We start from the raw sequence: 16,047 nt of genomic DNA on the forward strand, positions 1-16,047 counted from the left end.
ATATAAAATAGATAAACAACAAGGACTGACTGTATAGCACAGGGAACTATTAATACATTCAATATCTTGTAATAACCTATAATGGAAAAGAATCTGAAAAGAATCTGGCAAAAAATCTGAATACAAATACTGAATCACTTTGCTGTATACCTGAATCTAACATAATACTGTAAATCACTTACACTTCAACTTAAAAAAAGCTAAGAAATATTTCTTTCAAGATAGTAATTACCCAGAATCACAGTATATAAAGCAGATAAATGGAAGAGCTGCTCTGGTTAAAGTGGGATGGGGCCTGGATGCCTCATTGCCTTCCCCATAAAGCATTTCCTGGAACTTCCAGGGTGCCTTGCCTCCAGCTCAAAACCACTAATCATAAAAAAGCTTCTTCTTTGTTCCTCTCTGTGATTCTAATCTTATTTATGTATATATTTATACTTTATTTTATATACATATTTATACTTTATTTTTTATATATATATTTATTTTTGGCTAAATTTTTCTCAAGTGTATTGTAGATATCATGACATTCACCCCTAAATCTCCCTTAAATGATCTGTCTCTTAAGAATAAGGAAATTTTCTACATATTATTATTTCACAACTAAGAAGATTATATTAATTTAGTAATGAAGAGTAAAGGTGATGCTGTGAAAGTGCTGCACTCGATATGCCAGCAAATTTGGAAAACTCAGCAGTGGCCACAGGACTGGAAGAGGTCAGTCTTTGTTCCAATCCCAAAGAAAGGCAACGCCAAAGAATGCTCAAACTACCACACAATTGCACTCATCTCATATGCTAGTAAAGTAATGCTCAAAATTCTCCAAGCCAGGCTTCAGGAATACGTGAACCGTGAACTTCCAGATGGTCAAGCTGGTTTTAGAAAAGGCAGAGGAACCAGAGATCAAATTGCCAATATCCGCTGGATCATCGAAAAAGCAAGAGAGTTCCAGAAAAACATCTATTTCTGCTTTATTGACTATGCCAAAGCCTTTGACTGTGTGGATCACAACAAACTGTGGAAAATTCTGAAAGAGATGGGAATACCAGACCATCTGACCTGTCTCTTGAGAAACCTGTATGCCGGTCAGGAAGCAACAGTTAAAACTGGACATGGAACAACAGACTGGTTCCAAATAGGAAAAGGAGTACATCAAGGCTGCATACTGTCACCCTGCTTATTTAACTTATATGCAGAGTACGTCATGAGAAACACTGGGCTGGAAGAAACACAAGCTGGAATCAAGATTGCCGGGAGAAATATCAATAACCTCAGATATGCGGATGACACCACCCTTATGGCAGAAAGTGAAGAAGAACTAAAGAGCCTCTTGATGAAGGTGAAAGAGGAGAATGAAAACATTGGCTTAAAGCTCAACGTTCAGAAAACTAAGATCATGGCATCTGGTCCCATCACTTCATGGGAAATAGATGGGGAAACAGTGGAAACAGTATCAGACTTTATTTTTTTGGGCTCCAAAATCACTGCTGATGGTGATTGCAGCCATGAAATTAAGATGCTTACTCCTTGGAAGGAAGGTAATGGCCAACCTAGATAGCATATTTAAAAGCAGAGACATTACTTTGTCAACAAAAGTCCGTCTAGTCAAGGCTATGGTTTTTCCAGTGGTCATGTATGGATGTGAGAGTTGGAAGGTGAGGAAAGCTGAACGCTGAAGAATTGATGCTTTTGAACTGTGGTGTTGGAGAAGACTCTCGAGAATCCCTTGGACTGCCAGGAGATCCAATCAATCCATCCTAAAAGAGATCAATCCTGGGTGTTCATTGGAAGATCTGATGTTGAAGCTGAAACTCCAATACTTTGGGCACCTCATGCGAAGGGTTGACTCATTGGAAAAGACCCTAATGCTGGGTAGGATTGGGGGCGGGAGGAGAAGGGGACGACAGAGGATGAGATGGTTGGATGGCATATCCGACTCGATGGACATGGGTTTGGGTGGACTCCAGGAGTTGGTGATGGACAGAGAGGCCTGGCGTGCCGCAATTCATGGGGTCGCAAAGAGTCGGACACGACTGAGCGACTGAACTGAACTGATATATATTTAAATCTCTTGAAAATTTTCTTTTATAGCTTTTGCTTTTCTTTCAGAATCCAATCAAAGTCATTTATTGCATTTGGTTATGTCACTTTTGTGTCTTTTTATCTAGAGCAGTGCCTTCAGCACAATTATTTTCTTTCATGACAATTTTTTTGAAGAGTTCAGTCCAACCATCTTGTAAAATGTTCATTGTGGATTGTTTCCTTATTCTAGGCATTATGTTCTGATTTACTCTGCAGACATCTGTCCGTATCATATCTCAACAAGAACATCCTTAGATTTTTTGAGGGCAACCCTGCTCCACAGTACTCAGAGGTGTAGCACACACCCCAATTTAATCCAGAGGCTGTACCAGATTCTGTTACCTGTCATATGGTACTGGGTGACACAGAAGGTGGTTGATCACTGTATCTGTGTACTTGGGCCTGGACATAAACAAACTCACAATATTTATGATTTGTTGGCGGGCACTAGGCTGGCTGATTGTGGAGAGCTGGGCACAGATAACTCCCATAATTTCTGGCACCTGAAGAAAGGAAAAGAAATCGCTTAAGACTTTACTGCTGTGGGACATTGATAGTTACTGAAGATACTGTGGTTATTTTGAAGAGGTCCTGGGGGTGACTTTTAATACAGAATGTTTATTATTTTTCAAAAAATTTATTATTATCAAAACTAAAAATATACCTATATGAATGTATATATACATAACAGGATTTGGAAAAACATATATCTAAACATATTAATGTGTCTTTGAGTGATGTGATATTTACTTTTTTGCTTATGTATTTTTTCTAATTATTCCTGAAAGATTATGTATTGGTTTTATAATAAGACAAACTAACAAAAGTTGGAAGGAGGCTGGTTTTTCCTCACTCTGGCTCTGAGAATGGCAGGGGAGTCATCACTGCCTTCCTCCTGCAGATGTTTGTCATGTTCAGGTAAAGTAAACAGGAGCCACAGGGCTTGATCCATTTCTCTGCTTGGACTGCTCTTCCTGCTCCTAGACTTGTGGCTCGAGGTCTCTGTGGAAATGTCAGCTTCTTAGAAGGCAGTCCTTAGCAGCCTCATATAAAATGGCCATTGTTACCACCAGCTGCCAGAAACGGTTTGAGGATGGGCACGGGATGGTATTCTGGCCAATGAACATGGAGGAAAATCAGCTGGGGGCTTCTGGGAAAGACTTTTCTCTCTGATGAAAGGAAAGCAACCTCTCTCTTCTTTGCTGGGTAGTCTTATCTGCTCAGAGAGTTGGAAATTGTGGTGACTATCTTACTTCCGAATATATGAACAGGTTAAGTGGGAATGATGGAAAAACCCCTGGCTCTCTTATAAAGTTGTTGAGTTGCTGGACCAACCCTAGAAAATACACCCTACTTCCAGACTTCTTAATACATGAGGCGATAAACCCTTTGTATAAGCTTCTCACAATTTTTTTTTTTTTTACAGCTGAAATCACCCAAAAGATACAAATGCCCATTTCACCATCTTCCAATATTTTACTGATCTTTTTGTATCTTTGCTATTTTAATAGATTAAAAAATGGGTTTTCATCATTTTAAAATTATTTTTATTTTTATCAAAGTGCAACATGCACACAATTTTTAAAGTCCAGTGGTATTCAAGGCTCTCCCTGGCCTATTCCCCAGGTCCACACTCCAGAGACAACTACTTTCATCCATTTTATCTCTTCCAGTATGTCCTTCCACATTTATAGATGATATGACCATATCGTTAGTTCATGTATCAATTTCATTAAAATAAATTCTCTTGATTTTAAATTTACTAAGTTAGCCTTCCTCTAGGATCACTGGTGGCTTGATTCTTAAAATTCTGGTACCTTTAACTAACCTGAATGAAGATCTAAATTGGAGTTACCATTCTCATGTATGTTAATTATATTTTCAAAGAAAAAAACTACAATCTTTTGGAAAATAGGGACCATACCTCAGATTAAAAATAAAAAAACAAACCTGCCATCCCTAGTTGCATTCACAGTGGTTGTATATGCTTGTTGAATGCATGATTTTTCAGCATTAACTAAATAGACTAAGGCTTTGACTATGGTCCCTTCAGTGGTTGTTGTCAGTTGTATTCTGCTGAATAGGAACAGTAGGAGAGACCTTAGCATCTGTGGGTGGGGACAGGTCTCTGACTGCATTTTAAACTCGGGAAATGTCCACTCAGCAGTTTACCTTCTCAAACCGGGACTGCGCATTCTTCACCAATGCTATCAGCAATTCCCCCGCTGACCACTGCGTGTGTGGATGTTTCAGGTTTTTCAGGCCATCCAGTGTAGCCATTACAAACTGGTAGAGCTCGTTGGAATTGAGAAAAACTTCGAAAACCTGAGATGATTTAGGGAAAATGAACTTTCAAGATGGATGGTTTAACAGGAAGAGTCCTGAACAAGGAACAATTCTAAGTCAACAATCAGAGAAACATACAAAGATGTTCAGGGCTCTTTAGTTCTATACTGTTTACAGAAGTGAAAAATTGGAAGTAACCCAGTGTCCCAAGGGACTGTGTATGGTTTCTTACAACTCTGACTTTTAGAAAGAAGCTTGTACTGACTTTCCTAACAGTCCAGTGGTTAGGACTCTGTGCTTCCACTGCAGGAAGCACAGGTTTGATTCCTGGTTGGGGAACTAAGATCCTACAAGCTGTGGACCATGGCCAAAGATAAAAATGCTTGATTACTGAGATCCTCAGAAAGAGTGACACATGATACTTTTACAGGAATAGGAATTAAGGAAAGGCCCTAATCCTCTATTGCTGACAGGGACCAAAGCCTAGCTAAAATAATTTGGAGATGATTTATTAAAATAATGAGTCATTCTGCTTCTCATTGTACTTTCAGTTCAGTTCAGTCGCTCAGTCGTGTCTGGCTCTTTGCAATCCCATGGACTGCAGCATGCCAAGCTTCCCTGTCCATCACCAACTCCCAGAGCTTACTCAAACTCATGCCCATCGAGTCAGTGATGCCATCCAACCATCTCATCCTCTGAAGTCCCCTTCTCCTCCTGCCTTCAATCTTTCCCAGCCTCAGGGTCTTTTCCAGTGAGTCAGTTCTTCGCATCAGGTGGCCAAAGTATTGGAGTTTCAGCCTTAGCATCAGTCCTTCCAATGAATGTTCAGGACTGATCTCCTCCCGGATGGACTGGTTGGATCTCCTTGCAGTCCAAGGGACTCTCAAGAGTCTTCTCTAGCACCACAGTTCAAAAGCATCAATTCTTCGGTGCTCAGCTTTCATTATAGCCCAACTCTCACATCCATACATGACTACTGGAAAAAACCATAGCTTTGACTAGACGGGCCTTTGCTGGTGAAGTAATGTCTCTGCATTTTAATATGCTATCTAGGTTGGCCATAACCTTCCTTCCAAGGAGTAAGCGTCTTTTAATTTCATGGCTGCAGTCACCATCTGCAGTGATTTTGGAGCCCAGAAAAATAAAGTCTGCCACTGTTTCCACTGTTTTTCCATCTATTTGCCATGAAGTGATGGGACCAGATGCCATGATCTTAGTTTTCTGAATGTTGAGTTTTAAGCCAACTTTTTCACTCTCTTCTTTCACTTTCATCAAGAGGCTCTTTAGTTCTTCTTCGCTTTCTGCCATAAGGGTGGTGTCATCTGCATATCTGAGGTTATTGATATTTCTGCTGGCAATCTTGATTCCAGCTTGTGCTTTATCCAGCCCAGCATTTCACATGATGTACTCTGCATATAAGTTAAATAAGCAGGGTGACAATACGCAGCCTTGACATACTCCTTTCCCGATTTGTAACCAGCCTGTTGTTCCATATCCAGTTCTAACTGTTGCTTCTTGACCTGCATACAGATTTCTCAGGAGGCAGGTCAGATGGTCTGGTATTCCCATCTCTTTAAGAATTTTCCACAGTTTGTACGTGACAGTGAATAAAGTCCTCCACATAATTATAATAGGTATAATCTACTAGGCACTTACCAAGTGATTGGCACTGCTGCTGCTAAGTCGCTTCAGTCGTGTCCAACTCTGTGCGACCCCATAGACGGCAGCCACCAGGCTCCGCCATCCCTGGGATTCTCCAGGCAAGAATACTGGAGTGGGTTGCCATTTCCTTCTCCAGTGCATGAAAGGGAAAAGTGAAAATGAAGTCGTTCAGTCGTGTCCGACTCTCAGCGACCCCATGGACTGTAGCCCACCAGGCCCCTCCATCCGTGGGATGTTCCAGGCAAGAGTACTGGAGTGGGGTGCCATCGCCTTCTCTGATTGGCACTAAGCAAAGCATTTTCTGTACTGTATCTCATTTGACTCTCATAACAACTGAGTTATCCTAATTTTTACAGATCCTCATATACAGATGAGGAAACTGATATAAAGACAATTTACCTGGTATCTTAGACCGTACATGAGTAAGATCTGTAGGCTTTTTTTCTATGTATCATCTATTGTTGCTTAGTCTCTCAGTTGTGTCCGACTCTTTTGTGACCCCATGGTCTGTAGCCCGCCAGGCTCCTCTGTCCATGTGATTTCCCAGGCAAGAATACTGGAGTGGGTTGCCATTTCCTCTGCAGGGGATAGTCCCAACCCAGGTCTCCTGCATTGGCAGGTGGGCTCTTTACCACTGAGCCACCAGCGAAGACCCTGATACCTAGAAGATGTTTAGTATTTATGGAGTATTGAATAATTACATTAACAAAGAAGTGTATGGCTTTTTAGTAGTTGTATTTGAATCAATTACACCCATTTTTTTTTTAAATTAGAGCTTTCTTTTAAATCTTTATTGAATTTGTTACAATATTGCTTCTGTTTTATGTTTTGGTTTTTTGGCCGCAAGGCATGTGGGATCTTACCTCCCCAACTAGGGATCATTTCCGCACTCCTTACATTGAAAGGTGGTCTTAACCCTTGGACCACCAGGGAAGTCCCTCAAACTCACCCTCTTGAGGTCCCTTTTTGTGACAAGGATTTACATTTGCAAGGGGTTGGGTGGGGCTAGGAGAGCAATCGGGCACAAAGCTGGTCTGAAAAAATGTCTACACAGTGATACTGGCCTCACTGATGGTGTGACCTAAATCTCTTAAACTCACAGAGCAAAGTGTGTAACAGTCACGGCCATTACCTCATCTCCAAAGTATGAAATGTTCAGAAAGCAAATTCTCTGGGCAATCTTGTATGTTTAGTTTTACAAGAAATTAACGGACCTTTTCCCAAAGTGGTTTTATCATTTCACATTCTCATGAATAAACGTATGAGACTTCTGGTTGTTTCCCATCCTCTCCAACATTTCAAGCTGTCTGTCTTTAAAATTTTAGCCGTTCTGATTACCTGGGCAATTCTGAAGGGACAACTATAGAACTGTTTAATATTGTAGAGTTCCAGGAGTTCTCGACATTTTTTCACTGCTCTTTTCAAGCTTTGGTGATTTTTCTTTTCATAAGTGATACCTGAGAAAATAATATAACATGTTAATACTTTCTGACTTATTTCTTTTTTCTTGATTTTGCAAGTCTGGTTGATCTTCAGGTTGAAGTGGATCCCCAGTCTCATTTTTGTCTCCTTCACTTGAGTAAAAATGCTCATTTTTACTTTTTACACCTCCTCCCCAAAAAATGGGGGAAGGAATGTGTGTTAATCTGATTTGCTTCTCTTCTGCGGAAGAGCAATATATAAAAAGAGCTGAAAGAAAAGAGAAGAGCTCTTTTTAAGAGCTTTTGAGTGATTTGGGAATACAAACGAGGCAAGTTAAACCATTGGTGAGGACTTTTGAGGGGTCTTCCTCTGAAGTTCAGGTCCCCACAAAAACTTACACGGTTTTGTACTGAGTTTGATAGTTCTGCAATCAGAACTGTCTATGTGTCTAGTTTTGCTGATACTGAGTCTGCCAAGATGCCCTAACAGTGTCTTGTTTTCCTCCTGTTTTATTGTGACTCATCTTCACTGGAAATTTATCTCTAGGAAGTATCTGAGCCCATGGTTGATCTCTAGGAAGTATCTGAGCCCATGGTTGATCTATAGGAAGTATCTAAGCCCATGGTTGATCTATAGGAAGTATCTGAGCCCATGGTTGATCTATAGGAAGTATCTGAGCCCATGGTTGAGGATACTGTTTCTCCAGCTATAAGCTCTTGGGGGATGGGACCTTGCCTGCCTTACTCACCAACGCATCCCTCGAACAAGAAGTGCTTAATAAATATTTGTTGAATGGACAACCAGCTGTGTTCCCGTGGCTGTATGTCTCAGCAGACAAAGCTCATACTCAGAGCTGCCCAGAAAAGAGACTGCTACTTTGGGAAGTAGCGCACTACATTGTCCTTGGTATAAGCAAGTCCAGGCAGGGCAACTGCTTGGTAGGGATAGAATAGACTCAGATTCAACACTGGGGGAAGTCTGGATTAGATATCTTCTGAAGTTTCTTCCAACTGTGGGGATTGGTGATTCACTCCTTGACCACCATGGTCCTCTCTTTGTTATTCAAACTCCCCAAGCTCATACCTGCTGAGTGTCCTTGCTCACGCTGTTCCTTCTGCCTAATACACTCTTCTTATCGCTTCACCTGACTAAATGTTATTTTTTAGGTTATCTTCAGAGAGGCCGTTTCTGAACCTCACAACTAGATTTGATCCTTACTCATGGCCTCTGTAATTTCCCTTCATAGCAGTCAAATGGTTATAATAACAGTTATTTGTTGACCCTCTGATTCTCTGATGCCCCCACTAGATCGTGTGTTACGTCTAAGGATTGTGTGTGTGTGTGCTTAGTTGTATCCAACTCTTTGCAACCCCACGGACTGTAGCCCACCAGGCTCCTCTGTCCATGGCATTTTTTAGGCAAAAATGCTGGAGTGGGTTGCCATTTTTTTTCCCCAAGGGATCTTCTGTACCCAGAGATCGAACCCATGTCTCTTGCATCTCCTACACTGGCAGGCAGATTCTCTACCACTGCGCCACCTGTGAAGCCCACATAAGGACTGGACCACTTATCTTCTGGTTACTGTTAGATCTGAGTGAGGACTCAGTCAATGTTTCTGGGATAAACACATAAAGGCAGGCCCAAAGGATGGCAAGAACTTCTTCTACTTCCAACTAAACTAATTACTCCAGCTTGTCCACAGGGCCACATGTTTTCTACTCCAACTTCACAGTCATGCACATGGCTGACGCTGATGGGTCTGATCCTTCTAATTATTAAGTCAGTGTGGCTCTGTCTTTGCCTAGGGACGGGGTACCCTTCTCTCTATGAACCAGGGTAAAAGTCTTTCTAGAATGTGGGCAGTGAGTGCACAAGGAGGCCTGGTGCTTTTTGCGCTATGCTGGAGAATTGACTCAGGGCCTCACTGCCTCCAGCAGCGCCTTACACTTCAGCCTCAGGGTGATGTGCAGCAGGTAGTGCGTGCCCTCTGCAGCCTCTTCGGCCACCTCTTTCAGTGGGTCCCCACATAGTAGAGCCATCAGAGCCACGAGGTGTCCAAGTCTTTGGAATCGCACTGGAAGCTGATTAGGAAGCAAAAGAAAAATACCATTAGACTGCACGTGCATTTGGTGCCTCAGATTTCAACTGTAGAAGTAATTCCCCTGGAACCTCCTGCTCAAGAGAAGGGCCAGTGTTATATCCAGCCCTTGGATCTTCTGGGTTCACATTTAACATGTGTAGATACAATATATCCAGCAGATGCTATTACATAGGACAAATGCTAATTTAAGTAAGCAACCTGAAAAATGCTTTGTGTATAAAGATGTTCATTCTAGCACTGTTTTTATAGATATTTTTCTTTTTAAATATTTATTCACTTTTGGCTGCATTTGGTCTTAGTTGTGGCATGTGGGACCTTTTGTTGTGGTGTACAGGCTTCTCTCTAGTTGTGGCTCTCTGGGTCAGTAGTTGCTGCTTATGGGCTTAGTTGCCCGGAGGCATGTGGTATCACAGTTCCCCACCTGGGCACGGAATCAGTGTCCCCTGCACTGGAAGGTGGGCTCAATCACTGGACCACCAGAGAAGTCCCTCTAGCATGATTTTTAAAGACCACATATTCAAAATAATTGCCAATAGTAATAAGACCTATACTGTTCATGGGGTTCTCAAGACAAGAATGCTAAAGTGGTTTGCCATTCCCTTCTCCAGTGGACCACGTTTTGTCAGAGAGAAGGCACTGGTCATAGCAAACACCCTCTTCCAACAACACAAGAGACGACTCCACACATGGACATCACCAGATGGTGAACACTTAAATCAGATTGATTATATTCTTTGCAGCCAAAGATGGAGAAGCTCTATATGGTCAGTAAAAACAAGACTGGGAGCTGACTGTGGCCCAGATCATGAACTCCTTATTGCCAAAAGCAGACTTAAATTGAAGGAAGTAGGGGATATGACTAGGCCATTCAGGTATGACCTAAATCAAATCCCTTACAATTATACAGTGGAAGTGAGAAATAGATTCAAGGGATTAGATCTGATAGACAGAGTGCATGAAGAAATATGGATGGAGATTTATAACATTAACAGGAGGCGGTGATCAAAACCACCCCCAAGAAAAAGAAAAGCAAAAAGGCAAAATGGTTGTCTGAGGAGGCCTTACAAATAGCTGTGAAAAGGCAAAGGAAAAAAGGAAAGATATACTCATCTGAACGCAGAGTTCCAAAGAATAGCAAGGAGAGATAAGAAAGCCTTCCTCAGTGATCAATACAAAGAAATAGAGGAAAACAACAGAATGGGAAAGACTAGAGATCTCTTCAAGAAAATTAGAGACACCAAGGGAACATTTCATGCAAAGACGGGCACAATAAAGGACAGAAATGGTATGGACCTAACAGAAGCAGAAGATATTAAGAAGAGGTGACAAGAATATACAGAAGAACTATATGAAAAAGATCTTTACGAACCAGATAATCACAATGGTGTGATCACTCACCAAGAGCCAGACATCCTGGAATGGATGAAGCACAAGCTAGAATCAAGATTGCCGGGAGAAATACCAATAACCTCTGATATGCAGATGACACCACCCTTATGACAGAAAGCAAAGAGGAACTAAAGAGCCTCTTATTGAAAGTGAAAGAGGAGAGTGAAAAAGCTGGCTTGAAACTCAACATTCAAAAAACGAAAATCATGGCATCTGGTCCCATTCCTTCATGGCAAATAGATGGGGAAGCAATGGAAACAGTGATAGGCTTTACTTTCTTCAGCTCCAAAATCACTGCAGATGGTGACTGCAACCATGAAATTAAAAGATGCTTGCTCTTTGGAAGAAAAGTTATGACCAACCTAGACAGCATATTAAAAAGCAGAGACATTACTTTGCCAACAAAGGTCCATAGAGTCAAAGCTGTGGTTTTTCCAGTAGTCATGTATGGATATGAGAGTTGGACCATAAAGAAGGCTGAGCACTGAAAGACTGATGCTTTTGCACTGTAGTGTTGGAGAAGACTCTTGAGAGTCCCCTGGACAGCAAAGAGATCCAACCAGTCAATCCTAAAGGAAATCAGTCCTGAATATTCATTGGAAGGAGTGATGCTGAAGCTGAAACTCCAATACTTTGGCTACCTGATGTGAAGAGCTGACTTATTACAAAAGACTCTGATGCTAGGAAAGACTGAAGGCAGAAGAAGGGGACGATAGATGACGAGATGGTTGATGGCGTCACCTACTCATTGGACATGAGTTTGATCAAGCTCCAGGAGAGAGGGGAGGACAGGGAAGCCTGGTGTGCTATAGTTCATGGAGTCGCAAAGAGTCAGACACAACAGAGTGACTGAACAACAACAAGAACTATGAATACGATCATTAGGAAACAAGTATCCCAAGAATTTATAATAAGTTAGGAATAAATTAGCCTTGGTGGATCAAATGGTAAAGAATTTTCTTGCAATGAAGATTCAATCCCTGGGTTAGGCAGATCCTCTGGAGAAGGAAATGGCACCCCTCTCCAGAACTCTTGCTTGGAGAATTCCATCGACAGAGAAGCGTGGCAGTCTGCACTCCATGGAATCACAGTCAGACACAACTGAGTGACTAACTTTCACTTTTCCCTTTTTTCAGGAATATGTGCTAGTTTGCTTAGTGAAAAAGTCAGATACAAAGTTGAGATATACCAACTGACAATATTTAAAAATTTTATTTGTAGATATTTTACCATATTACGGAAAAAAGTCAAGTAGCTGGTCAAAACCTACCAGAAAAAGAAATACAATTTAAAATAAACAGTGAAGCAAGTGGGACCAATAAAAAAAAAAAAAATGAAGGCAGAAAAGATAAATGAAGTTAAGGATTTTGTTAGCATGCAGAATGCATGGTCATCTTTTGCTCAAACTAGGCCACAGAGCTAGGCTTCAGACTTTCTCAGGGCTCAAACAGAGGAGCGCATCTAAAACGATTCACATTGTCCATGAAGCGAGAAGCAAATAGCCATACAGAGGCAGCATGACTGTTCCTAGGATTGAGGCAGAAAGAAATTTCCACTGTGGATTTTCAGAAAAATATATTGAGATAGTGGAAACAACAGCTTCTGCAACCTATGTACACTAAACAGAGACACATATATGCAAACTGTGTAAGATCTTTCATTCTCTGATAATATGTTCATTCATTCAATCAACAAACACTGAGTATCCATTATGTGCCAGGTACTGGTTATGACTATAGCACTTATGGATAAGGCACTTGGACTGGCACTGGGGACACAAACAGTGAACCTTTCTCAGAAAAATCCAGAAGACTGCACCACACAAAATTCTGCATAGGACTTTCCAGATGTTCACAGACCCCACGGGCACCTAAGTTAAGCACCCTTACATTAGCAATTCTTGCCAGGAAGAAAATGCTGAAGAGGTTCTGCCGAACCTAGAGGGAGATTATGTATAGGAAGAAGTCATTTGAAACTCTTGTCTTTAGTCTGCAGCCAAAATTAGAGTTTGAGGAAGAAGTATGCATTGTGGTTAGCAGTAGGGTAGTCAGTGAGCACAGAATAATGAGGTAGTCAGTGGTGGCCAGATGTCATGTGCTCTCATCAACTAAGCAGAGAACAAGGGAAGTAGCATCATTTGAGGGGCTGAGCTTCAGTAAGGAGGTGGCAAGTTTGGATGTGTTTTCAAAGGGAGAAGTAAGAAAGGTAGCAGCATGCTGTCCTTTTGATTGTTAGAATATTTACATCAAGGGTAAATTCTCTGAAGAATTCTCATAAAGACCTAGTATTCCTACTCTCCCCCAACTTCTCTTCGAAATCCTGGGCCTTATTATGCAGATTGGAGAAATGGTGGATGGAGAACAGAAGAGACTCCAATGTGGAGAAGATCTACTGAGGAAAGAAGAAAGAGATTTTGTAGATGACAAAAAGGAACAGATCAGGAAAGAGGATCTGAGTTTGGGGAATTCTTTTTAGGAATTATGGGAGAGAATTCAGAACAACTGGAAAGTGAGAGTGCAAAAGGGAAATGAGAGGATTTAAAAAGAGGTATTGTAGAACCATTTTCTCTGAGATGCCGGGAGATATTTAAATTGACTTACATACTTATATTTGCCTGCCACAATTTACTGCTTCAAACTCTTGTGCATCCCCTTGGGGATGCAAGGTTACTATACACAGTACCTGGCCTCAAGCTGCTCACTTAGGGGAGAGGAGCAGATAAGTGAATGATGCCAAATGTTATTATATGAGCACCAAGAAGTCACCAGTCTGGGGAGCCATAAACAGGAGGGGAACTGAGCAGTTAAAAGGATAGCTCTGGATCCTCATCTTCAACTGGAGGTCAACTTACTTGCAGGCTGAGATGTTTGAATAAACACTTCAGAACTTGAGCCATGCTGGCTGTGGCCCGTTCCCGTTCATGATCTTTGTCTGATTGTAACCAGGGGTCCATGTGCTGTGAAAAATAAATGGTTAAGCAGCTTGATCTAGGAAAATAATCCAAAAGTCACAAGCTCATATTTTACTAACATTGTTTAATTTCTCTAATAGGTACTCAAAGACTTTCTGATAGAACTGGTTTTCTGTTATAATCCTAAAAAATCTTAGCACTTAAGATATTTATGCATAAGAGGAGGCATTCAATTTGCTTTTACAGAGTATAAATGGAAAACTTGAAACTAACTTTTTACATTTAAAAAAATGGTTTATCAGGAAGATCTGCGATAACACCGTATTCTTTTGGAAGAAGTGTGGAGGGAAAAGTCCCACATGTAACTCTGTGCATGCATGCTCAGTCACTAAGTCATGTCCAACTCTGTGCGACTCCATGGACTGTGGCCCACCAGACTCCTCTGGTCATGGAATTTTCCAGGCAAGAATACTGGAGTGGATTGCCATTTCCTGCTCTATGAGACTGTCCCAATCCCCGGACTGAACCTGCATCTCCTGTCTCTCTTGCACTGGCCTACCACTGTGCCTTCTGGGAAGTCTGCCACATGTCACCACCACGTCTGAAAACATTTTCTTAAATTACAAACCAGTTTTGGTTGCAAATGAAAGTAATGGGATGACAAACAACCACAAAGATCTAGGGAGTCAGGTGGTCCAGCTTCTATTGGTACTTATATTCTAGACTTTATTTTCTCTTCATCCAACTTTATTCAATTATTTATTCACTACTTCTGTATGTTTTTAGCCTTATGAAATCTATTTAGGAAAGAAAGAAAATCAATGATGTGCTATTAAGGAGCTTTGAGGATGGGAAATTGCATCTGCCTGAATCACCAACCTAGAGCCAGACATACTGGAACGCGAAGTCAAGCTGGCCTTAGAAAGCATCACTACAAACAAAGCTAGTGGAGGTGATGGAATTCCAGTTGAGCTATTTCAAATCCTAAAAGATGATGCTGTGAAAGTGCTGCCCTCAATATGCCAGCAAATTTGGAAAATTCAGCAGTGGCCACAGGACTGGAAAAGGTCAGTTTTCATTCCAATCCCAAAGAAAGGCAATGTCAAAGAATGCTCAAACTACTGCACAATTGCACTCATTTCACACGCTAGTAAAGTAATGCTCAAAATTCTCCAAGCCAGGCTTCAACAGTACATGAACTGTGAAATTCTAGATGTTCAAGCTGGATTTAGAAAAGGCAGAGGAACCAGAGATCAACTTGCCAACATCTGTTGGATCATCAAAAAAGCAAGAGAGTTCCAGAAAAACATCTACTTCTGCTTTATTGACTATGGCAAAGCCTTTGACTGTGTGGATCACAACAAACTGGAAAATTCTTCAAGAGATGGGAATACCAGACCACCTGACCTGCCTCTTGAGAAATCTGTATGCAGGTCAGGAAGCAGCAGTTAGAACTGGACATGGAACAACAGACTGGTTCCAAATAGGGAAAGGAGTACGTCAAGGCTGTATATTGTCACTCTGCTTATTTAACTTATATGCAGAGTACATCATGAGAAAGGCTGGGTTGGATGAAGCACAAGCTGGAATCAAGATTGCCGGGAGAAATATCAATAACTTCAGATATGCAGATGACACCATCTTTATGGCAGAAAGTGAAGAAGAACTAAAGAGCCTCTTGATGAAAGTGGAAGAAGAGAGTGAAAAAGCTGGCTTAAAACTCAACATTCAGAAAACTAAGATCACAGCATCTGGTCCCATCCCTTCATGGCAAATAGATAGGGAAACAGTGACAGACCTTATTTTCTGAGCTCAAAAATCACTGCAGATGGTGACAGCAGCCATGAAATCAAAAGACACTTGCTTCTTGGAAGAAAAGTCATGACAAACCTAGACAGCATATTAAAAAGCAGAGACATTACTTTGCCAGCAAAGGTCCGTCTAGTCAAGGCTATTGTTTTTCCAGTGGTCACGTATGGATGTTGAGAGTTGGACTATAAAGAAGGTTGAGTGCTGAAGAATTGATGCTTTTGAACTGTGGTGTTGGAGAAGACTCTTCAGAGTCGCTTGGACTGCAAGGAGATCCAACCAGTCCATCCTAAAGGATATCAGTCCTGAGTGTTCATTGGAAGTACTGATGCTAAAGGTGAAACTCCAATACTTTGGCCACCTGACTTGAAGAACTGATTCATTT

General features: G+C 41.3%; 1 protein-coding gene across 1 annotated transcript in view; it reads right to left on the reverse strand.

Moving 5' to 3' along the window:
* The window catches only part of MROH8 (maestro heat like repeat family member 8), a 58,374-nt gene that overhangs the window by 22,567 nt on the left and 19,760 nt on the right, over positions 1–16,047 (reverse strand). The window contains exons 8-12 of the mRNA XM_081552306.1: positions 13,794–13,898; positions 9,398–9,533; positions 7,369–7,487; positions 4,255–4,407; positions 2,425–2,585 (exon numbers count right to left, since the gene is read on the reverse strand). Of these exons, the coding sequence (XP_081408432.1) occupies positions 2,425–2,585; positions 4,255–4,407; positions 7,369–7,487; positions 9,398–9,533; positions 13,794–13,898 (674 nt within the window). The remainder of the gene's footprint in view (positions 1–2,424; positions 2,586–4,254; positions 4,408–7,368; positions 7,488–9,397; positions 9,534–13,793; positions 13,899–16,047) is intronic.

This window comes from Giraffa tippelskirchi, chromosome 13 (genome assembly GCF_054371585.1).
Source record: "Giraffa tippelskirchi isolate mGirTip1 chromosome 13, T2T-mGirTip1v1.2.pri, whole genome shotgun sequence".
In the NCBI taxonomy this organism is placed as follows: domain Eukaryota; kingdom Metazoa; phylum Chordata; class Mammalia; order Artiodactyla; family Giraffidae; genus Giraffa; species Giraffa tippelskirchi.